Here is a 24,059-nt window from a genome sequence, read left to right as displayed (position 1 = left end):
AAAGCAACGTGAGCACCCACCTTGCCGCGGGCGCTGCGCCCCGGGTTCCAGGAGTCTCCGTCCCAGAGCGCGGCGCTGACGACCTCATAGGCTCCGGCCCCGTCCTCCGTCCCGGCCGGTGGCACAGCAGGTGCGACGGTGCGTCCCACGGTGAGGCCTGCGGCAGAGAGAAAACACCTGTCTTCAGCGGGTCAGGAGGAGCTTGTGCGGGAGGTGAACGGGGTAAGGAAACCGCCTACATCATCGCAGTGAGCGCTCAGCTGGCGAAGTCTCCGCCCTCCGACCGCAAAGCTCTGCCACTGAAGACACAGCTCTGCCTTTCCCCGCCAGACTCGGGGCACGTGCAGGGGGGTATCGGAGAGAAAGGGTGTCACCGCCCCCTCCCACCCCCTCTCCCCCCAGCACCCAGGGCAGCGGGGCCTGTGAGCGATGGACTAGCGCTCTGCCTGCGATCGGCTCTCTGCCAGGTCCCCAGGCCCCGCTGTGCTGGGACGGAATCCACTGCCCGGAGCCGGAGAATCGGCTCCGCACCTGCCAACCCTCGCCGGCCTGGCGGAGGCTGATTTTATGCGCTTCGGGGAGGGAGTCTAGAGACGAAGCTAATTTGCCCGCTCAGACGGACGAGCCTGGGCGGTGAAAGAAATTAAGTCATTCAGCAGACGACTATGCGATCTTGTTTCTCGGGGCCCGTCTGTCCAACCCGCTGCAGTACCGACACCGCCCCCGGGCCGCCCATTTCCACCGACGGTCCTCCCGGCCAGGGCGACTTCTCTCCCGGAGCGTGTGCCCTCCCCCCCCCCACGCTTCACCGTGGTTTCTCGGGGCCGCTCCCCTGCGAGGCCCCGCGCCCGCGCGTCCTGAGACCCAGGGCAGCCTCGGGGAGGACGGAGCGGAGCCCGCGTGGTATTCCCATCGCCGCGGCCGGGACGCAGCCTTCTCAGGCCTGAGTCATCACGCGCGGTTTTAGGTTACGCAGGGGCTCCCGTTTATGGGGCACAAATGGTATTGAAATCTTAATCCTAGACATTTTACGGTCCCCCGAACACTCCTAAAGCCACACCGTTTTATCATCCTCGACGTGGAAGTCTGCGGTTACACTGCGGTTACAAAAGGGATTCGCCGCCGCCTGACACGGCCTCTTCGGGAAAATTCTCAAGCGGGTCGCAAAGCGTTTGAAACTCCAGGTGTCGAGAACCAAAGGGGATCGGGATGAACCCAAAGCTGGGAACGTGGCCAGCGGCAGAGGGGTGCGTGGGGGCCCCTCGGCCACGTGGGGAGGCGGGGAAGGAGAGAGCCATGAGCACAGGTGAGCGGGGGGGGCCTGGGGCTGGAGGAGCTGGGTCTCCGGGGCTGGACCGGCACCCACCCCGACACGATGAGGGGCCGCGGTGCAGGCAGAGGGGCTCCAGGTGGAGGCACCTGCGGCCCCAGGGGAGGGCCGGCCGGGAAGGAAGGAAGGGCCACCTGCGTGGAGGACCGAACGCCCGCCTCCTGGCTGCAGAGGAGCCCCCCAGCGTGGACTCTTGGACCAGGGGGCCTCGCCGGGCGGCTGGACTGTGTTGCCCTCCGTGTGCCCAGGGAGGGCAGCGTCCTCGCTACAAGCAGGGGCTCTGGGGGAGACACCCCGCATCAGATCCAGCGCCACCAGGAGCCGTACCCGCGGTGCGTCCCGGTCCCGTAGGGAGGCTGCCTACCTGTCCGTGCAGTGCGTTCACTCACCCGCTCACTCACTCGTTCAACAACCATTTATTCCCGCGGCCGGTGAGGGGCGCCCTCCACCCGATATCTTCCACGCAGAAAGCCCATCTTTCTCCTCCAGGCCCCGCACGCCCTCGCGTCCCGTGGACCAGCCCCCTCTGCCTGCGGTGCCGGGACCCTCCTCCCTGAAGCCTGTGCCCTCCCGACCCTCGTCGTCACCTGGGAAGCTGGGTCGCCGTCGAGGGCCCCATGCTTGACCATCAGGCCGAGGCCGCAGGAACCAACGAGAAAGAACACGCTCGGCCTGCGGCCCCCTGTCCCCCAGTTCCCGACGGCCGTGAAGGCGAAGGTCCCGGCCCCTTTCCCCTACATGTTCCAGCATCTCCATCCAGAACAAGGCCCTCGGGGCTGGAGTTTTCCCTTCCAAGAGGCGTGATTTCCAAACATCCCCAGGAGAGTCAGCTGCGCCAGCGCTCAGAGGTTGCGCAACCTTTTGAAGAAACGAGTGGCGGCCGCTGCGGAGCGGTATTGCCGCCCACGCCCGGGATTGGGGCCATCGCTCAGCTTCCCAACTGGCTGCACCCCCCCTCCCCCCAGCAGGGTCTGCAGTCGGAGGGCTCTTCCCATGAGCGCTTCCTGTGTGTTTAGACACGGGCATTTCTCTCAGATGATGCCCAAAAAAACAAGTGTATTTGTGGGGCATGGACAGACAGAACGAGCTATGCACAGCGGTGGGACAGCAGAAGGGATTGTATGGGCTGGTCTTGCTGACAAACCATAAAAGCAGGTCTTGAATGATGTGAACATTCAAGCCGTAGAGACGCAGGGGGAAAATACGACCTTATAAAACAGATAGTTTGGCCCTGACCGGTGTGGCTCAGTGGATAGAGCGTCAGCCTGCGGACTGAAGGGTCCCAGGTTCGATTCTGGTCAAGGGCATGTACCTTGGTTGCGGACACATCCCCAGTGAGGGGTGTGCAGGAGGCAGCTGATCGATGTTTCTCTCTCATCGATGTTTCTAGCTCTCTATCCCTCTCCCTTCCCCTCTGTAAAAGATCAATAAAAACATATATATATTTTTAAAAAAACAGATAGTTTGCATACATTTTTGTTTCCCATAACATTTGGGCATCGACGAAGCTCAGTTGCCGAAATAAAACATGGGGATCGCCGAGCCTGGGGAGGGCCTCTGGCTCTCCTGGCCGAGGGCACCTGCCCTGCCCGGCGGAGCGGCTGACATGGCCGCTGGCTTCGGGCTCACAGAGGAAGGGAGCACACGGCTGCTTCGGTTTCCAACGATGGTCCTCTCCACAACCCGCCTGCTGCCCCCAGCCCGTGCCTGCGCTCAGCTCCTCGCCTGAGCTCGCCGTCTCCGCCCGGTTACAGCTGGGCGGGCGGGAGGGCCAGGCCCGCTCCTGGGGCGGGAATCTCTGCCGCAGTGACTTTTCTGGTCTTAAAAAAGCCAGCAATGAAGACACTGCCCCGGAGGGACTCCAGACCCCGGGGTGAGGCGCCAGGGCGGGGCTGCCATCTGTCCGGCCCCGGCCCTGCTCTGGCCAAGCCCCCTTTGCCCGTCTTACTGAGGGAGGCCCGGGCCCCCCCAATGCCCACCTAAGGGCTCTGAGATGGTGAACAAGGAATGTCTTGGAGCCACAAGGCCTGGCTCTGGTCCTGACTTTGGAAAGAGAAGGAATCACGTCCCATAGAACAACTGCGACTTTGGAAAGGTGCTTTATGTGTCATTTCCAAACTCAGAGAAAGCCAGCATCGCACGGACGGCTCAGATGGATTCACACCCCACGCACGAGAGTCCTCGACCACACACATACACACCGCTTCCTGCCCACGGGGCCTCCCGTCCGGGGGCAGCAGAATCACTGACGCCCCGTTTACAACGTTAACGTGAGTGATTATGCCTCTGCCCGTCCGGAAAGCCATGGCGAGTCCCGTTGTACCAATGGTGAGACGGAGCTATAGTCATGAGGGTCATCCCCAGTGTCGCTCACGGGTAAATGGCAGGAATGAGAGCGAAACCCAAGCCCTGTCCATCTCAAACGCGTGAGTCCACCTGGCTTTCGTACCGGGGGCCGGACGTGCCGAGGGACTCCGTGGGCGGGGACTTTGGAGGCCGGGAGGCGGGGTCAGCACTTTTCAAAGTTTACTTTGTAAGAAATGATGGGAGGGGGGAATGGACCCGATGATTAAGATCTACACCCCAGGCGCAGCTTTTATTTTTCATTTTATTTATTTATTTATTTAAAAATATTTTTTATTGACTTCAGAGAGGGAGAGAAACATCAATGAGAGAGAATCACTGATCGGCTGCCTCCTGCATGCCCCACACTGCGGATCGAGCCCTCAGCCGGGCATTGAATCCATGACCTCTTGGTTCATAGGTCGATGCTCAACCACTGAGCCACATCAGCCAGGCCCAGGAGCGGCTTTTAGAAGTTAACAGCGCAAGGACAAGGACAAGGATGGGAACTAGTTTATTCCATTTCCTACCGCACACGTACTGACGGGAGTCAGACAACAACGCAAGAGCCGTCATCTGCGTCTCCAGGAAAGGCCCGGTCTCACGCCAGGGCTCGCCAACGTGCTCCTGGCCATCACGGTCCATCACTGACCATCTCTGACCACCTTCTGCTGAAATGGACATGCCGCTGGGAGGCCCTGGACTTGACGAACCTGGCTTGACTCCACTCCTCTGACCGGGTCTTGCCGTTCTCCGCCCACACTCCTCTCCCTGGCCTCCTCCCCTCCTTGGGGGACGTGAACACCCCCCAAGTCTTCACTCTTGGCCACCTTCCCTCTCCACTCTTACCGTCCCCCAGAGAGCTCATTACTGTTTAAGCAGATGTTGCCCAAATCAATATTTATCCATGTGGCCAAGTCCCTCAAGCACAGTCCGTGTTACAACATCCACCGGACACTTCATTGCAGTGTCTTGGTACCGCCCTCACCTCCGCCTCACCATGTGTGACCGTCAAAGGTTCCCGGCCCCGGTCAGGAAACAAAACATTTCCCCCCCCACGCGTCCGCCGATGCCACCACCGCTCCCTGCTCCCCGGGCAACGTCTCAGACGCAGTCCTTTGTTATCCCCGTAGCCAACACCTCCAGTCGGGTTCTGTGCTTGGTGTTAGCTCTGAGCCTCTCCTGCTTCTTAACCAAGTCCTCCTGGAGCCCTCCTCCCCGGCAGGTGCTCCCTCCCAACCCGAAAGGAGAGGACCATCTGATGAGAACACAACAAGGACGGAAATGGCCTGGGCAGTAGAGAGCGTGTGGGTTCTAAGGACAGAAAAGCCGTCAGTGTGGCGACAATAAAGGGAGCAAAGGGATGGGGGGAGGGCGGGGGGCAGAAGTGCAGGAGGCAGACCAGGCCTGGACCGGGTGGGGCCTCCAGGGCGCAGGGCGGGTCTACTCTGAGTGCAGGATGAGCCTGGCCCGTGCCGGAGCCCTTCCGCCTGAGAAGGGAGCACGTGGAGGCGGGAGGAGAGGATCCGTGAGAACCATCGCAGGGTGAAAGGCGACGCTGAGCGGAGGTTACACAGTCCCTAAGCCCTTACAGGCTACAGCGGGGAACACGGTGGACAGCGGCTGGCCATCGAGCCCCACGCTAACCCTAGAAGTTTAACTTGTTTAAACCCCAAACAACCCTGTGATGTTTCTCCCCATGGAATAAGGGAGGAAACGGAGGCGCAGAGAAGTTAAGCCACTTGCCCACCGTCCAACAGATGCTGCAGGTAGGAGGCCACCCCCACAGCCAAGGACTAGGGTCTCCCCTGCAGCCGCACCCCACACACCCAGCCCCTCCGGCCAGGAAACTCAGACCCCGTCCTGAGTCCCCCACGTCCTGGAACCGCATCGCCGGATCGCGCCATCTCGCTCCTCCTGCTGTGACCACACCGACCCCGCTTCTGACCACTCACTGCCCAGCTGGGTCCCACCTCACGCTCTGTGCATGAGGAGATTCTGCTCTCAACCCTTCACACACCCCTCCCCCTCCCCCCCCATTTCCCTCTTCACGTCTCAGCTCAAAGATCAGCCCCTCCGAGAGGCTGCCTAGCCCGGCACCCTTCCTCCCACCCCAGGCTCTCTCCTGCTCACCCTCCTATTTTGCTCCTTCCCGGCATTTCTCGGGAGCTAAACTTGGTTGATTTCCTCATCCTTTCGTCTGCCTCCTCCCCCCCGCCCCCCGTCTGCGGGGCCCTGTCTGTCAAATTCGCGGCTGGGTCCCCGCGTGCAGACGTGTATTGAATGAATTGTTCCCACACAGGTGAACGCTTCCTCAGCCTTGTGAGCATAATGGCACGGGGGAGGGGGGTGGTATGTGGGGGGCGTAGGGCTTAGTCCCGTCTCGGAGGGTCTGACAGGTGAGCGATTTCTAGCTCCCCCAGCGACGGACGGTCCCCGGCAGGTCACGGCCCAGACCCAAGCCCGCTGAGTCCCGCTGATCCGGCTGATAAGCCAGAACTCCGATTCACTCCTTTTAGTGAGAAAGGACCCGGACTCGGCCAGGATCCTCGTCGGAGGCATTTTGCTCGTTATCTTCCCAGCAGGAAATCGCTTCTGAAAAGCCGAATTAAGACCAGAACGGCGAGCTGAGGGGCCCTAATTGGAACTGTCATCGCGGGAGCCTGGTAGTTCCTTCTCGGCTCACGCGTGCGCACCTGCGGCGCCAGCCCCGGGGAGAGCGGATTTCCGGGGCACCCCCGCGCCCCAGAGCGCGTGGGCGCCGCCCGACGTGAGCTTGGGTCACTCTCCGTGGGCTCGGTGAGCCCCGAGGCTGGCTCCCAAACGCTGCTGAGCTCTCCTGCCACCGCGTGGAACCCCTCGCCTCTCTGAGGAAGACGCTCTGGGAGCTTGAAGTCGGGGGAGAGTGGGTAGACCGGAAGCCCCGGGTGTGCTGATGAGAACATGTTTTCAGGATTCCACCACGCGACACGGGCACACCCTCTGCCTCCCGCCCCTGCGGAAGGGACGCCCCCCCCCCCCCCTTCGCCACCTGTGGGGCTGCCCTGCAGGAGCCCTGCGGCTGGGGCAGGATAGGGGTGAACACAGGGCGCCCTGGCTTCACGGGGGGACTGGAGATGAAGGGAGCCTGGGCACTGAGTCAGGGCCCCCCCCCCCCAAGTCCGGATGGCCAAGGTGAAGGTGGCCCCCGGAGGAAGTGCCGATGGGATGCCTATAACTTCTCATGTTCTCGTGGTTGACTTTGCCCGTTGACTTTGGAAGACCCCAATGGGAAGCCTGCTTTCAACACTCAAATAGGATCCTAAAGAACTATCGTACCGGAGAGTAAGAGCCCGGGTTCCGAGGAGTCTTCATTCTAGGTCAGTGGTCGGCAAACCGCGGCTCGCGAGCCACATGCGGCTCTTTGGCCCCCTGAGTGTGGCTCTTCCACAAAATACCACGGCCTGGGCGAGTCTATTTTGAAGAAGTGGCGTTAGAAGAAGTTTAAGTTTAAAAAATGTGGCTCTCAAAAGAAATTTCAATCGTTGTCCTGTTGCTATTTGGCTCTGTTGACTAATGAGTTTGCCGACCTCTGTTCTAGGTGATTTGACCAATAGCTGCGAGGCCTGCAGATGACCTGGGAGCCGTGTTAATCAATGAGAAATACTTCTGTGCTTCGTTTTTGAAACGGGAACAGCGTGCCTCACCGCCGTTAAGCCCTTGCTTCACCTCACCTGGATCAAAGCGTAAAGAAACTGCTCCGTTTGGGAGCCTTAATCCATTTCCTCAGTGATTCCCACCTGTTCCCACACACGATGGAGCTGGCCGATCCCGTCCTGGCCAACAGGCATCTCCTGGGACCCACACATTTGAGGGAGGACTGAGCGTCACTGCCCCGGTTTAGAAGTCACTCTAAGGCCGCCTGCGTGTTCTAAATGGACTCCGATCTCTACAACTGGCACTGAGATGTCATCCAGGTGCCACCACCGTGGCCACATCCCTTCCTCTTTAGCTCCTGGTCATACCCCCTGGGGCTCAGCTGAACCAGCAGGAGGAGGTCCCACTCCCCAGCTGCCTGCACTAAGGTCGCAGGAGGGAGGCCAGGGTAAGGACCGGGAGAAGGCAGGGCCTGCTCCTGATGGGCTTTGCTGGATCTGAAATGTGACGACTGTGTCCCATTCATTCAGCCATGACCAGGCCCTGGCAGACTGACATCTCAGTAGCCAATCATCATAAAGAAAACCTTCCAGCAGGTAGGACTGGGCCATTCATGAGGGGATGCGGGGTGGGGCTGGGGTGGGGGGGGAGATACCCAGAGGAGACAGGGGGAGGGAGAGGAGGATTTCTTAGACCAAGTCCCCCTACACAACATGAACACAAACAGCAAAGAGGGCCGTGTAGGAGACGGGTGTGCATGAGGAGCAGGGTTATTGGTCCAATCAGGAGTGCCACGGGTGTGACCTATCGGTCCCCTTTTATATATTCTTCATCTTTATTTTATTTTCTACTTCTTCCCTTTGTGGATTTATGATAAACTGAAAACCGTTGTTAGAAACACTGTGACTAGAAACACTAAGAACATTCGTTACAAGGACGTTTTATATAATTTAAGCACCTTTCAGCTTTGTAGCCGATGTGTAGCAGCCTTAGTGCACTTAACGTTTATTTGAACGTTTTCACTGGTTTACATTCGACTTTGTTCTATGGAACATTCATTCTTATTCTACGGGACGTTTCCTCCACTTCCAATCCACGTGGACCTTCAAAATCACAAAGCCTTCCTCCCTGCGAATTTCCCGGGACAACTGCGGTTTCTGACAGCAAACCGTAAGCTGGGGTCTATGTCGAGCGGCCAGATTCTGTAGCAAAAACATGACTCCCGGTGATTTTTTTTAAAAGTGTGAGTGTGTCCCTGCAAGATGGGGACACACTGAACAACATGGGGACACTCTGATCAACATGGGGACACCCTGAACAACATGGGGACACACTGAACAACATGGGGACACACTGAACAACATGGGGACACCCTGATCAACATGGGGACACACTGAACAACATGGGGACACACTGAACAACATGGGGACACCCTGATCAACATGGGGACACACTGAACAACACGGGGACACACTGAACAACACGGGGACACACTGAACAATATGGGGACACACTGATCAACATGGGGACACCCTGAACAACACGGGGACACCCTGAACAACACGGGGACACCCTGAACACCATGGGGACACACTGAACAACATGGGGACACCCTGAACAACACGGGGACACCCTGAACAACACGGGGACACCCTGATCAACATGGGGACACCCTGAACAACACGGGGACACCCTGATCAACATGGGGACACCCTGAACAACACGGGGACACACTGAACAATATGGGGACACCCTGAACAACATGGGGACACCCTGAACAACATGGGGACACATTGAACAACACGGGGGCACCCTGAACAACATGGGGATACACTGAACAACATGGGGACACACTGAACAACATGGGGACTCCCTGAACAACATGGGGACACACTGAACAACATGGGGACACACGGAACAACATGGGGACACCCTGAACAACATGGGGACACACTGAACAACATGGGGACACCCTGATCAACATGGGGACACACTGAACAACATGGGGACACCCTGAACAACACGGGGACACACTGAACAACACGGGGACACACTGATCAACATGGGGACACCCTGAACAACACGGGGACACACTGAACAACACAGGGACACACTGAACAACACGGGGACACCCTGATCAACATGGGGACACCCTGATCAACATGGGGACACCCTTAACAACATGGGGACACCCTTAACAACATGGGGACACACTGAACACCACGGGGACACACTGAACAACACGGGGACACACTGAACAACATGGGGACACACTGAACAATATGGGGACACCCTGAACAACACGGGGACACACTGAACAACACGGGGACACCCTGAACAATATGGGGACACACTGAACAACACGGGGACACACTGAACAACACGGGGACACACTGAACAACACGGGGACACACTGAACAACACGGGGACACACTGAACAATATGGGGACACACTGAACAACATGGGGACACACTGAACAACATGGGGAAACACTGAACAACACGGGGACACACTGAACAACATGGGGACACCCTGAACAACACGGGGACACACTGAACAACACGGGGACACACTGAACAACATGGGGACACACTGAACAACATGGGGACACACTGAACAATATGGGGACACACTGAACAACATGGGGACACACTGAACAACACGGGGACACCCTGAACAACACGGGGACACACTGAACAACACGGGGACACACTGAACAACAAGGGGACACCCTGATCAACACGGGGACACCCTGAAGCCCACACGATGCTCATCTGAAACCCAGCGGCAGTGGAGCCTCTTTGCTCTGCGGCTCCGGCCCGGCTCCCGTCCATGGTGCCCCGGCTGCCAAACCAGAGAATTCCAATCGATTCGGCGGAACATGTTCTCGTCTCCAAACTCGAGTTCAGGTGAGCATGCCCGCGAGGTCACTGTTCTCAATCCGTGCCGAGGGCACGACAGTACCTTCTGTGGCACAGGCCTGGAGACCTCGTCGCCCCGTGACCTGTTTTGCGGGGGAGAACGGGTTTTCAGCTCCCTGGGGAAGACACCCCGGGAGTAACCGGACCCCCCTAATCCGCCAGCTTGTCTGACCTAACTGCCCGCGGTGCATTCAGGCAATCTGGAGCCGCCTGCGGGCTCCGCACGCCTCCGGCCGGCACGGAAGCACATGTCTGGCACGGATGCGAGCCCAAAGCTGCCGACCAGATATTTCGAAACCGAGTTGCTCTCGGTAACACATGGCTCACATACGGACGGACGGCCTCGGGAGCTTTGCATCTCAGACAGTAACCGGGGACACTCCCGATGTCTGCACCCCCGCCCCAGGCCGCGCTGTTTAATGCAAGAGCGTCTGTCTCGGGACGCCGCCGTCCTGGGACACGGAGCCGCCCGACTCCCGCTAACCGCTGCGTGTTCTGAAAGAGGGAGCTCCCCTCGGAAGCTCCGGCCTCAGGAGGAAGCTGTCAGCATGGGGAGGCGGATGCTCATGAACTCGGGACGTCCTGAGCACCCTGCCATGTGGAGCCACTGGAAGGTGAGATGTGCCCAGGCCTCCGCTGACACGTGTGCTGGGCCGTCACAGCAGGGAAGGAGCAGAGTGACTGCCCCGCTCTTCCCAACGGCCTCCCCTCAGCCTCATTTCCAGGCGAAAACTGGACATTTTAGAACGATCGATATTTTGATTCCAGTGTCAAAAAGCCACGTATTTGTCGATTTCCTCTTCTCCATCTCTCCGCTTTTCCTGCACTGTCAGCCGCCCGCAGACACAGCCTGGGCGGGAGCAGGCGACGTGGGAGCGGCTGGCCCCGGGGCCCGGGCAGCGCTTCTCCCTCCGGCCCCCCAGCAGCCGCGGGGACACGGACAGCTGCGCGAAGGCGTCCCGCGCTGGCCCGGCCCCGCGCCAACTCTCCCCGAGTGTCCGGGAGATCATTTTCCGTGAGGAGGGCTGGGTGGGGAGCAAAGGAATGGTCTCACCCATTTTCTGTGGAAATAATACAATTTATGTTTCCTAACTTGACGGTATCAGCATAAATTAGAGCCATATGGAGAGAAACTCCTCCCAAACGCATGAACACTAACACGAGCACACACACACACACACACTCAGCCACACACACACACACATACATACACACACTCAACCCACACTCACATGTGCGCACATATGTACATACCCATGCACATCCACACGTGTGTGAGTATATGCACCGACACACATGCACACTCATATACATACGTGTGTGCATACATACACTCACATGCTCACTCACACACGCGTGTACATGCATATATACACTCACTCACACACACTCACACACGAAGCTCTGGAGGCGGACCGGAGACATGGCGGGCAGGAGGAGGAACGCAGGCCAGGACAGGGAGTGACAGCTGCCGTGGGGTCCTCCACCCCGGCCTCGCTTTGTCGCCAGCATCTCGGGAAGCTCCTGCGCGGAGCCGGCTGGCTCTCCCGTGCGCAGGAGTGTCCGGTCAGTGGCAGCCTCTGCCTGCGTCTCCCTGTGCTCAGGCACGTTGCGGGTTGCAAAGTGCTCTCCCCGCATTCTCTCGGCCACATCGGAAATACTGCAGGAGGCTGTGCGCACCCCAGGATGCCGAGAGGGTGTGGGGGCGAGCCTCGGGGAAGCCAAATGCCCTCCCCGCATTCACAGCCCTGGCAGCCGGCGGAGGGTAGCGCAGACCCGAGCCACCGTGGCCCGAGACACTCCCTCTGCCCTCTCCCCTTAGCCTGCCCCCTCTCCTTCCACGCTCTGTGTCTGGGCCCCCTCCCCGCCCTCCTGTGGCGCCCACACCAGTGCTTAAGCTAGAGGAAGCTGGGCTTGGGGGGCAGGCACTGACCCAACTTCCGGGGCTGGGCTGTGTGCGAGGCGCCCTGAGGCCCCGGCCCCGCTCTCAGCGCAAAGACAGTGCCAGGCCACCAGCGCCCGGCCCTGCACCCGCCCCCACCGCGTCAGACTTCCCCTCTGCCCTCTGCTGGCCCCGCCCCAATCAATGAGGTGTCCAGTTTGATGGACAGCTGGCCCTGTCCCACCGGAGAGCTGCGGAAGGTTCTCGGAGGCCCTCTCCGCGCTGCGGCTCCTCCTGGGAGCCGGCCTCCCGGGAGAGGGGCTGCTTACTCCGAGCCCCGCACAGCTCGGCGCCGGGGCTCCCACACGCCAAGCGGACGTGCCGATGGCACAAGGTCTGGAAGCTGTCGAGCGACAGGCACGAAAATGCTCCCCGGTTGACGGTGCGGGTCCCAGGTCGCAGGATAAAGGGCCAACCTCCTGACTCACACGCTTGTCTGCCTGGGCCCCTCCTGTGCACTGACCTCCCGCATCCTCTCCTCCAGCGAGAGGCCTGAGCCCGAGGCTGCGGGTGACATCTCCACCCCCTCCACCCCCGATCCAGCATCCGGGGTCCGGGGGCCTTTGGACTCACCCCAAGGAGTGGACCATGAAAAGCACCCACAGGTCAGTGGAGGCCTCTGCGCCCTCCCTTCTGTCCCTGTGACATGGCTGCTCCCCTGACCTTAGGTCAAAGGTCACTGAGTGGGTATGGGATCTTTACTGAAGGAACCCAGCCTCCACCCTCCATCTCCCAGGACCCAGCACCACCAGCGCCCTCCCCTGCGCCGGACCCGCAGCTGGCTGACTTAACATTAGGTCAAGGGGGGGGGGGACAAGGTGTTCCCTCTCAGTCCCTAACACGTCTTCAATGAGGACCCAGTCTGTTTGGTACCACATGCCTACAGCCCCCCAGACACTAGCCGACCGCCCTTGAGGGCGCAGGTCCCTAGAGCAGGGACATCCACACATGCCACCTGCCTGCCACACACTGGGGATCGAGCTCACAACCTGGGCATGTGTCCTGACCAGGAATCGAACCGTGGCCTCCTGGTTCATAGGTGGAGGTTCAACACTGAGCCATGCCGCTCGGGCCCGATTTCCTCGCTAAATATGTGTGTATGTGACTTAAAGGACATTTTAAAATAAATGAAGAAAAAGTGCTGCTTAAGGAAAGAGTAGCACAGGTGACATGCACAGGTCATGACGTCATGATGTCCTCAACAGGAACCGGGGCGCTTGGGGGAGCGTGGCCGGCTGAGACTGCAGCGGCCGGCGCCGCTCCGTGCTGCGCTGTGTGAGGAGCTTGCTGAACCAGCAGCTCTCTGCTCCCCGGGCAGAGACGAGGTCCTGCTTCGGGGTGGGGCCATGTGAGGTATGGATCTGTATTCCCAACCATCTCCCCGGGTGGTTCCGATTCAGGCCATCTGGTAGACCCACGGTCTCAGACAGCCTGGCGTTGGAACAACAGCCCCTGACCACACCCCAAAATCGGAGCACAAAGGTTGCTCTTTCAGGGGACACGTCCCCGTTTGGTGATTTGTCCAGGATCAAAGGACGGTGTTCCGGGCGAGGCCTGTTGGAGGGATGGGGAGACACTCGGGCCAGGCCCAGCCACTCATCAACGGCCCTTGGACCCTCAGACAGAGCGGGCAGCCTCGCGGAGGCCAGAACGTCCGGACGGGAGTCCCTGCCTCGCAGACTCGGGCACTAAAGAAATGTCTTACTGTTTAGAGCCACGGACTCTAGGCCTAATTTATCAAGCAGGCTTGTTGTGTCAGTCAGCAGCTGATGTAAGACCACGTTACCCTCTTTCTAAAGATGTGAAAACTCCTAATGAGAGCACCAGGAAATGAAGTTCAGCAGCATACTGAATAATGGGACACCACTGGACGGCGTTGGCTGGGTCCCAACCACGGAAAGATGCTTTCATACTGGGCAATAAATCCATCACTGACTCATTATACCACCAGTGGGGAGCAGTTATGCCAGGAGGTCAAAGGACGCAGAGAGAGAGAGAAACAGAAAAGACACAGTGCCCTAGTTAGTGCCTCAAAGACAGTTAATAAAATTCCGTATCCAGGGCGGATTAAAAAAAAAAAAATCCTACATCAAAACTAGCAATAGATTCGTCCTTAAAAGAACGCACTTGCGCCTTAAACCTGCAGTCGATATCCTAGTCAATGGTGAGGCTCCGGGGCCTTCACAGCAAAGGCCACGCATCAAAGGGATGCCTGCTCCTCGCACAGCTCCCAAAACGGTTCTCTGTGCTTGAGAGGCGGCGAGGAAGCAATGACAGGGAGTGCGGAGAAGTAAATGTCAGGAAAGAGGAATCACGTAGAGCTGACATGATTAACCACCCGGGGAACCCAAGAAAACCCACCGCACGTCTGCTCAAACCAGCAAGATGCTTTTCATAAGCAGGCAGGTCCCAGAATGTACGTAAATAAATCAGTACAAGAAAATAATATTACTGAAATAAAATTGGATCCCATTTACAATGACAAGAAAAGAAAAATAACTAGGAAAAGAACACCTAAAGAAGCAGTTAAGAACTGAATCACACTGCTGTTCATCCAAAATGATGGCTCACAACAGATTAGTGCCTTAATATATAAACAGCTCTTCACAAATCACTAAGAGGAGACAAATACCTCAGTTACACAGTGACCCAAGCATGGGGACTGACAATTCAAAATAGTTGTTTCTGGGTGCCGGGGCTGGTCCCTGGCCTCCCCTCCCACCCACCTCCCCCGGGAGGGCACAGTGATGTACAAGATAGAAGACGTCGGGAGGAGGAACCGGGCATGTGGCTCAGTTTCCTTCGGGTCCTCCTTCTCTCCGTGGGCCTGTCTGCAGACCGTGCCTTCCTTCTGGCCGCCTTCTGCCGGGCATCAAGGGCAGCGGCCCCGGGAGGCGAGATCCCATCCGGTCCAGCAAGACTGATGACCCTCACACCTGGGCTACCCAGCAAGCCCCCTCGGCCACAGACCGAGAGCCAACGTCTCCATCAGCTTTCCAGTAGCGACCGGCCTTTTCATCTCCTGCGCCATCAGTGAGCTCTGAATTTAAGCGGCGAAGAGAGGTGTTGCTTAGTAGACGCCGAAAACCCCAACGGTTAATTCATTAAGTGAAGGAAAAGGTCTTCGCCTAGAAACCTGGCGGAGGCGACGTGACGATGACTGACAACCGTAACGCCACTGGCGGGCGACGCAGGGCCGTCCGGAAAGCAGGCGGAGGAGCATAGGGGGTGCAGCGTCTGGAAGGCGGCGCGCAGCCCAGCGCAGCCGGGGCGAGTCCTCTCTGAGCTACCCTCTCTGAGTGTGCCTGCGGCCCCACGGAGCCCAGGCCACACGCGCTGAGCTCTCTCCCAGCTGCTCAAGTTCATGCGGGAAATAGCGAGAGGGCACAGAGAGATCTGGAGGCGGCGGGAGCGCTCTGGGCCCCCTGGATCCGAGGACGATCCAGGGGCGATCGGTAAGCACGCAGTGTGGTGTCCGGACAGGCAGGCCAACGGAAGCCCATGACAAGGAGGCCCCCGCCCCAAACCTGCCCGCAAAGTTAGGGTCTCACCCAGGCTGCATTCCAGGTCGACTGCGATAAGACAGTGCTCACGCCTGGGGAGCCCTCTGCGAAGAAAGCGGGTCCCCATTTCTCACGCTCTCTCAAAATAACTGCTCGGGACCCAGGACTCCAATGTAAGGAAACGGACTTCAGCAGCGAGTTAAATCATGTGACACGGCTGTGGCGCTGGCGGACACGGCGCCACGCGGCCCGCACGACGCCGGCCTGGGCTCCCAGCAGGACCAGGCTCCTTGCTCCGACTCCCAGGATCGCGGCGATAAGTCCGAGATCTACAGGCTCATCCCTCAGCAGCCACTGAGAAGAACCCTGATCCAATTAAGAAACGGAGCTTCAGAACCGGAATGCTGAAACCGCCCCATCCAAAGGGAAACAGGAAGAGAAGAAAAAAGAAGCAAAAATGCACGGGGCTGATATAAAAGGAGCAGCAAGATAATGGACGCGACTCCCCCACGCGAATAATTAGATTAGATGTAATTGGATTAAATGCAGAGGCCCTCAGAACGGATTAAAATGCAAGGTCAGCTAGTTACTGTTGACAAGAGACGCACTTTAAACATCAATACATGGGATGAAAGTAAAAATAATAATAAGAAGAAGAATGGAAAAAGATGTTCTGTGCCTATATGTTGCTACGCTGTGCATAAGAAAGCGGGACGTGGCTATATTAACATCGGTCAAAGCAGACAGGGAGAGAATTACTCCTTCAGGGAAAGAGGCCACGTGATAACGACAAAGGGTAGACAGAACAATCCTAGATGTGTAGAAACCTAGTAAGAGTTTCAAAATTCACTGAGAAAACGGATATAAATAAAAGGAGAAACAGATACATGGGCCACTCGAGTTCAAGGCCATATACTGATGTCCTGGTGATTGACGGAGACGGTAAACAAAGCGTCGGTAAGTCTACGGAAGATGTGATCGCACCGTCAGGCGGCTCTGCCCTTGGTGGAGGGGACCCAACTGCAGGAGACGCATTCCTTTCCGTGGCCCGTCGACAGCCACCGGCAGATGATCAGCTGGGGTACGAGACCCGTCGCAACAGCCTGAAGATGAGAAGCACAGAATCTATGCCTTGGTAACCAAAAGGTACCTTTAGAAACCCTCAACTATGTGGGAGTTAGGCCACGGATTCTAAAACCCCGAGTCCGAGAAAATCATTACAAGAGAAGTTCTGAAATGCTTTGAACTGAATTATAAGATCAACACAGCGTCTAAGACTGTGTGATATGCAGTTAAGGAGCATGAATGGGGATTGTTATATTTCCAAACGGTTACACGGGAATGGAAAGAGGCTCTGTGTCAGTGACCTAAGGATCCGCCATAAGAAGCTACAAGAGGAGCAAACGGAAGACACAGGGGAGGGAAAGACACTCGGAAGGCGAGAGAAGGGAAAAAGGAATCTGTGAGACCCGGGTTGTTAGCACACTGATGACATGCTCAATTCTTAGCACGATGGAAGAAAAGCGAGGGAAAGCGTGACTCACTGATTTCAGGAGTTAAGGCGAGGGTAATCATTATAGAGGATGCAGGCATTAAAATTATAAGAAAATATGAAAAAAAAGCCAATAAACTCGTTAACTCAGGTGACATGGACCTGTTCTTTGAAAGACACAAATGACCAAAACTGGCACAAGAATGACACATATCTGTATGGCCTTGTATTTGATAAAGACACTGAATTCATGATTAACCTCTTCCCCCAACACACACACACACACACACACACACACACACACACACACACATGTGTACACCCCTCTCCGGTCCACATGACCACACTGGTGAACTCTATCAGACTCTTAAGAGAGAAATAATAACAATCTTACTCTAACTCTTTCACAAACTACAGGAGGAAGGTAAACCTTCCTGACTCTGAGGCCTCAGTAACTCTGATGTGGCTATAACAAGAAGAATATTACAAACCAATATATCTTATGAACTTAGACATAATCCTCTATAAAACATTAGGAAATCATACCCAGCACTATTCTCTCTCCTCTCTCTCTCTCTCTCTCTCTCTCTCTCTCTCTCTCTCTCTCTCTCTCACACACACACACACACACACACACAAACACAGATTTGATCTTTGAATACCACAACATGGGTTTGAACAACGAAGGTCCACCTATAGGCAGATTTTTTTTTCCAATAAATACTGTGAATGTATTTCCTCTTAATACTGTTTTTTTCTCCAGCCTAGCATTGTAAGAATACAGTCTTAAATACATATCATATACAAAATATGTGCTAATCGACTATTTATGTTATTGGTAAGCTTCCAGTTAAGAGTAGGCTATTATTAGCAGTTAAATTTGGGAGGAGTCAAAGTTATAAGCGTACTTTTGAATGCGTGCAGGGAGCGGGTGGGGGGTCAGCACCCCTAACCCCAAGTTGTCCCATTGGATGTAAACAGGAAAAGAATGGCATGCTACTTTGTGGGCCTCACTAGTCCATGTCCCAGAATCGCACCTAATTAGGCCACCCGGCTCTTATTTATATTAACACCCTTCAGCAACACTCACTTCCCGATTCCTTTCATAAACTGCTTCTCATTGTTGGGATCTGGGCTTCATTGTCATGCTCCTTCTACAGTGGGCTGATGGTAAACCACCGAGAGAGAAATCTATTCCAAAAATAAATAGGGCTCAAGCTGAAAAGACGTGCTTTTAAAATATTTTAAAATACTATGAGTTTGCCTGGCCAGCATGGCTCAGTGGTTGAGCATTGACCTATGAACCAGGAGGTCACAGTTTGATTCCCGGTCAGGGCACATGGCCGGGTTTCGGGCTCGATCCCCAGTAGGGGGCGTGCAGGAGGCAGCCGGTCCATGATTCTCTCTCACCATTGATGTTTCTCTCCGTCTCCCTCTCCCTTTCCCTCTGAAACATCTTAAAAACAAACAAACAAACAAAAAAGCAAAACCAGGCTCTCAGATGCTACTCAGAGTCATGTGCCCATCGATGTCATGAGAAATGGACATCCTCTCCCGCTTTAATGACAAACAGAGAAAACACGAACCCAGGGCTCTCCTGGCCCAACTGCAGGCGGAGCTCACCTCGCCCGCCGGGGAAGAGTGGCAGGTGGGTCCACAGGTCCAGGCCGGTCACCTGACCTGACCGGGAGGCCAGAGCTTCTAGAAGCAGGTGGACAGACAGACGGAGGTCCCGAGCTACCCCTGAGAATCCCACTGCGCACGCAGCTGCCTAGAAGCCAGCTCTCCCGTGGCCTTGGACGGACACAGACGCTGACAGGTAGAGACGAGCCACGTGACACGGAGCTCCTCGCTCTCCATCCCGCATGCTGGCGGGAGGCCCGGGAGGCTGGGCGGAGGTCAGGCGCCAGGGGGCAGGATGGACCGAGGCCTGTCGGAGAGCGTGCGGTTCCGCGCGAACGTTTCCACTGGCGAACAGTTTGCTTGAACCGCATTACCACTCAGTGTAACACCCGACGAGCTCACACTCTCCTGGCTGCAGACGTGGTGACCCTGCAGGCGGTGCACTGGTTACAGAGGGCTGGTCACCGCGAGGCCGGGACCTGGTAGCCGCCATCGGGAGGCCTAGAGACGGCCCAGCGTCGGCCACCGAGCAGGTCCTCACCCCTGAGGCCTGGCCCCTCCTCGGAGGCGGGGAGGGCTGTGGAAGGGCCAAGGGCAAGGTCCTTCCAGGAGAGTGGGAGGAGCCAGTGCGTGCAAAGGTCTCAGGACAGCCCTGCCCCACGCTCCCAGGGAATGCCTGTGTCAGTGACCCCGGCTGGTAGGAAAACTTCAGTGGTTTCTGTCTGTTTTATTTCAGAGAGGAAGGGAGAGGGAGAGAGAGAGAGAAACATCACTGATGAGAGAGGATCACTGATCGGCTGCCTCCTGCACACTCCACACTGGGGATCAAGCCCGCAGCCCGGGCATGTGCCCTGACCAGGAATCGAACCATGACCTCCTGGTTCCCAGGTTGACGTTCAACCACTGAGCCACGCTGGCCGGGCTAAACACTTCAGGTTGAATAAAATATTAAAAGAAACAGCTACTAAAAACGCACAGAAACGATTTCCTAAAACATTCTGTCTAGAGTATGTCAATGGCACTCTCTCAGTCCCAGGGAGCTGACGGTTAAGGATCGCACACTCAGCGGTTCACACGACTCCTGGCGGGCGCACAGCCAGGGGCCGCGGGCTGGCCATTCGGCACGGAGGTGACAGCTGAACATGCCCCTGTCTGTCATTACAGATGCTGCAGGGACAGTTCCGCCGAAAGAGGAACACACTCCGATCCACAAATAAACGATTCTCCTGCGACGGAGAGGGGTTCCTTACAGCGTCATGTCCGCCAGGAGCGGACGTGCTTCCCGATGCTGTAGCTACATTCCTGACAAAACGCTCAGCTCCCACAGCTGCGGCATCCATCTAATTAGGTGTATGATGACTTGGAGTATTTATACAACTTTACAAGAAAGTTTCAAAACATGAAAAATGGATGTAATTTTTGTTTCCACAAGGGAGGAAGGAAAAGAGCCAAACGACCAGGGAGGGAAAGAAAACGTGTGTGTGGAGTGCGGTGCTCGAGCATGACTGATTTCCGGAGGCAGGCAGGCCCCCCACAGGTGCCAGTCATCATCACCATCACCATCATCACCATCACCATCATCACATCACCACCATCACCATCATCATCATCACCATCACCACCATCACCATCACCATCAACATCACCATCATCATCATCACCATCACCATCATCACCATCATCACCATCACCACCATCACCATCACCACCATCACCATCACCATCACCATCATCACCATCACCATCACCATCACCATCACCACCATCATCATCACCATCACCATCACCATCATCACCATCATCACCATCACCACCATCACCATCACCATCACCATCACCATCACCACCATCATCATCATCACCATCATCATCACCATCATCACCATCACCATCACCATCACCATCACCATCATCACCATCATCATCACCATCGCCCAGCCCATGAGGCTCAGTGGTTGAACGTTGACCCATGAAGCAAGAGGTCACCGGTTTGATTCCCAGTCAGGACACATGCCCAGGTTGCGAGCTCGATCCCCAGTAGGGGGGCATGCAGGAGGCAGCCGATGGATGTTTCTCTCTCAGCAATGTTTCTATCCCTCTCTCCCTCTCCTGTCCTCTCTTTCTAAAATCAGTAAAAAACCATATTAAAGTGTTTAGAGAAGCATTTGCCCAAGTAAATAATAATAATAACACAGAACAAAGAATGAGAAGATGACAGGTCAGAGGAAGCAGCTAAGCTCCGGAAGGTGGAGGAGGCAGGTGAGCAGAGGAGAGACCCGGAGGCCGCGACCCGGAGGCGGGAAGCATCACGGTGCGATGGGCGAGCAGAACGCGAGGCCTGAGAGCAGGAGGCGCGGCTCCCCTGAGGCCGTGCAGCTGGGCCGAGCCGCGTTCCCGTCCCCGGAGACAGAGCCCTGGGTCCCTGCGAAGCCAGCACAGCGCGGCGACGGCCCCGCCGCCCCACAGACGGGACCTGGGTCCTCCAGAGACGCGAGGCCCACACGCTCTGTACGCAAGACCCCGGCAGAGCAGAGAGGGAGGGAGGGGTCGTCTGCGGCCAAATGGAAAACAAAAGAATTTAATTAAAAAGTTAAATTGAAAGAAAAAAAGCAAAGTCCACTTAAAAGGGAGCCGGCCACGCGGACCCTGCGGCCGTGCTCCGCTCCCGGGAGGCCTCCGGGGAGGCTGCGGGCGTCTCTGGGGAAGCGGAGGAGCCTGGGCACATGACGGGCAGCCGGGCCGGCCCCACGCGGGGTGAGGAGCACCGGGCTCGCCACCGCCTCGCCGTCTCATCACCGAACACCACAGCCGGGAAGGAGGCACGAAGAGAATCCGAGTCCACGCCAATGCAAGAGCCGCTGCCGTGAGGATGCGCCGAGCAGAAAAATGTTTAAAAAATAAAAATACACTCGAGAGCTCATAGAAACCTGGCATTCATCATCAAAAACCGAACAGAACACTAAGAAAGGGAACAGCCTAGAACCGTGGTCGGCAAACCGCGGCTCGCGAGCCACATGCGGCTCTTTGGCCCCTTGAGTGTGGCTCTTCCGCAAAGTACCACGGCCTGGGCGAGTCTGTTTTGAAGAAGTGGCGTTAGAAGAAGTTTAAGTTTAAAAAATGTGGCTCTCCGAAGAAATGTCAGTCGTTGTCCTTTTGATATTGGGCTCTGTTGGCTGATGAGTTTGCCGACCGCTGGCCTAGAACAAGAAACCCCCTCGGAAAGTCACGTCTGGCAGCAGACGTAAGTCACTGGGACGGCCGGGCTGGATGCTGACAGAAAACTGTCCCAGCCCGTGGGACACACGTGCAAAGGGATGGGACTCGGGGAGGAAGGGGAGGGTGCTGCCGGGAGGCTGGGACGCGCCGCATACAGCAGTTTCGGAAAACGCAGGGCAAAAGCGGTGCAGGAGACACCACCGGTGATGTCATACCGTCACGTACAGGAGGACTTTGCAGCGTGGACTTTCTGACGGAAATGGCTACAGAGCCTCCAGCACCGTTCCTCTCAAGACCTTAGCTAAAGCAGGTCACGAGGAAATGCACAAAACTAGGATAAAAAGATGACCGAAGTTTCCAGAAAGTAAAACAGGCCACCTATGCTAAAAAGACCGACAGAGGGCCATAGGGTCTCGGGCAGCAAAGGGCACAGAGACGAAGGAACGTCTTATAAAATACTGAGGAACTATGGCTTCGCCTTGGAATTTTATACCTAAACAAACTAGCAATCGAGGGTGAAATATATAGCATGTTTGTGTGTAGACACACAGTCTAACCGTCTTCCCTCCTCACTGGGCCCGGTTTTATTTGCAACAGCTAAAAATATTTCCTTCTCTGTCTTCCCATGTGTCACAGGGTGGCCAAGAGATAATCCGTTACAGAAGTTTCTAGACATAGTCATGTTTTTCTGGTAAAATGCATTTGGCTGGCTCTGCTTTTGCCTCTCCTGCCCTATTGCTTCCCGGAATGCAGACACAACGCCAGGCGCCGCAGCAGCCGTGGAGAGACCGAGAGGCATAAGCATAAGGGCAAAGGTCAACATGGACGCCTGGCAGCTAGACACAAAAGTCCGCGCTTGGGTCCCTCGCAGCATCACTGACCGCGCGCGGCTCACGTCCCACCTGCGCGGCGGGTAAAGGTAAAGAAAAAGAAAAGGAGACATTGCTGTCGTCAGCTTCCCGGTTATTTGCAGGTGAAGCACACGTTCTAACAAATTGTAAAAAAAAGAAAAAAAAAAGTTACCTCCCACACACCCTTCTTTGGGAAGTTACCAGAAAATGTGACGCGCAGAAAGCAGGAATAAACAGAGAGAGAGAGAGCTATGGTGCTCACGGAACAGGTGGGACAGCACCGGAAGGGTGCGGGAGGAGTTGCCAGCGGCCTGGAAAGAAGGCAGAGGCCACAGCTCCCTGCTCGCCTGAAAGGTGTTGGAAGGCTCAGAAAGGGCTCCAGGAGAGAAGACCAGAAAACAAACAGCGGACAGACGATCTGAGCTGTGTGATAACGCTCAGAGGACTATGACAGTTCCCAGAGAGCGGGAAAACAGAGGTTCGTGCGTGAGAAACAAAGCGAAACATTTAAAGACCAGAGCAACCATGAACTCCGGGAAAAACAAAAGGCTGCCGGAGGAATGAAGCGGAATCACAGACCGCGGGGCGGCTCGCGGTGAGCAGTGTGGGCGGCCCTCGCCGTGCAAACAGTGACGACTGCTTTTGAAAAGGATGCGATGCTCTCTGGGAAGGCTGGAAGGAAGAGACGCCAGTGCGGCTGGGCAGAGCGAGCGGGAACGGGGAGGAAGAGGTCAGAGAGAAAGACAGAGATTAGGTCATCCACACGTTTGGGTTTTCTTCCCCCAAAAGAAGCCACGGAGAGCCACTGGGGAGTTAAACAGGAAGCCACGGAGAGCCACCGGGGAGTTAAACAGGAAGCCACGGAGAGCCACTGGGGAGTTAAACAGGAAGCCACGGAGAGCCACTGGGGAGTGAAACAGGAAGCCACGGAGAGCCACTGGGGAGTTAAACAGGAAGCCACGGAGAGCCTCTGGGGAGTTAAACAGGAAGCCACGGAGAGCCACTGGGGAGTGAAACAGGAAGCCACGGAGAGCCTCTGGGGAGTTAAACAGGAAGCCACGGAGAGCCACTGGGGAGTTAAACAGGAAGCCACGGAGAGCCACTGGGGAGTTAAACAGGAAGCCACGGAGAGCCACTGGGGAGTTAAACAGGAAGCCACGGAGAGCCACTGGGGAGTTAAACAGGAAGCCTGCATGGTCCG

General features: G+C 56.5%; 1 protein-coding gene across 1 annotated transcript in view; it reads right to left on the bottom strand.

The window, feature by feature from the left end:
- The window catches only part of ADAM12 (ADAM metallopeptidase domain 12), a 176,534-nt gene that overhangs the window by 146,663 nt on the left and 5,812 nt on the right, over positions 1–24,059 (bottom strand). Inside the window, 1 exon segment of the mRNA XM_054728809.1 lies at positions 21–157. Within this exon segment, the coding sequence (XP_054584784.1) occupies positions 21–157 (137 nt within the window).

Source organism: Eptesicus fuscus, chromosome 17 (genome assembly GCF_027574615.1).
Source record: "Eptesicus fuscus isolate TK198812 chromosome 17, DD_ASM_mEF_20220401, whole genome shotgun sequence".
Lineage (NCBI taxonomy): Eukaryota > Metazoa > Chordata > Mammalia > Chiroptera > Vespertilionidae > Eptesicus > Eptesicus fuscus.
This window is presented reverse-complemented; position numbering and strand designations above follow the sequence as displayed.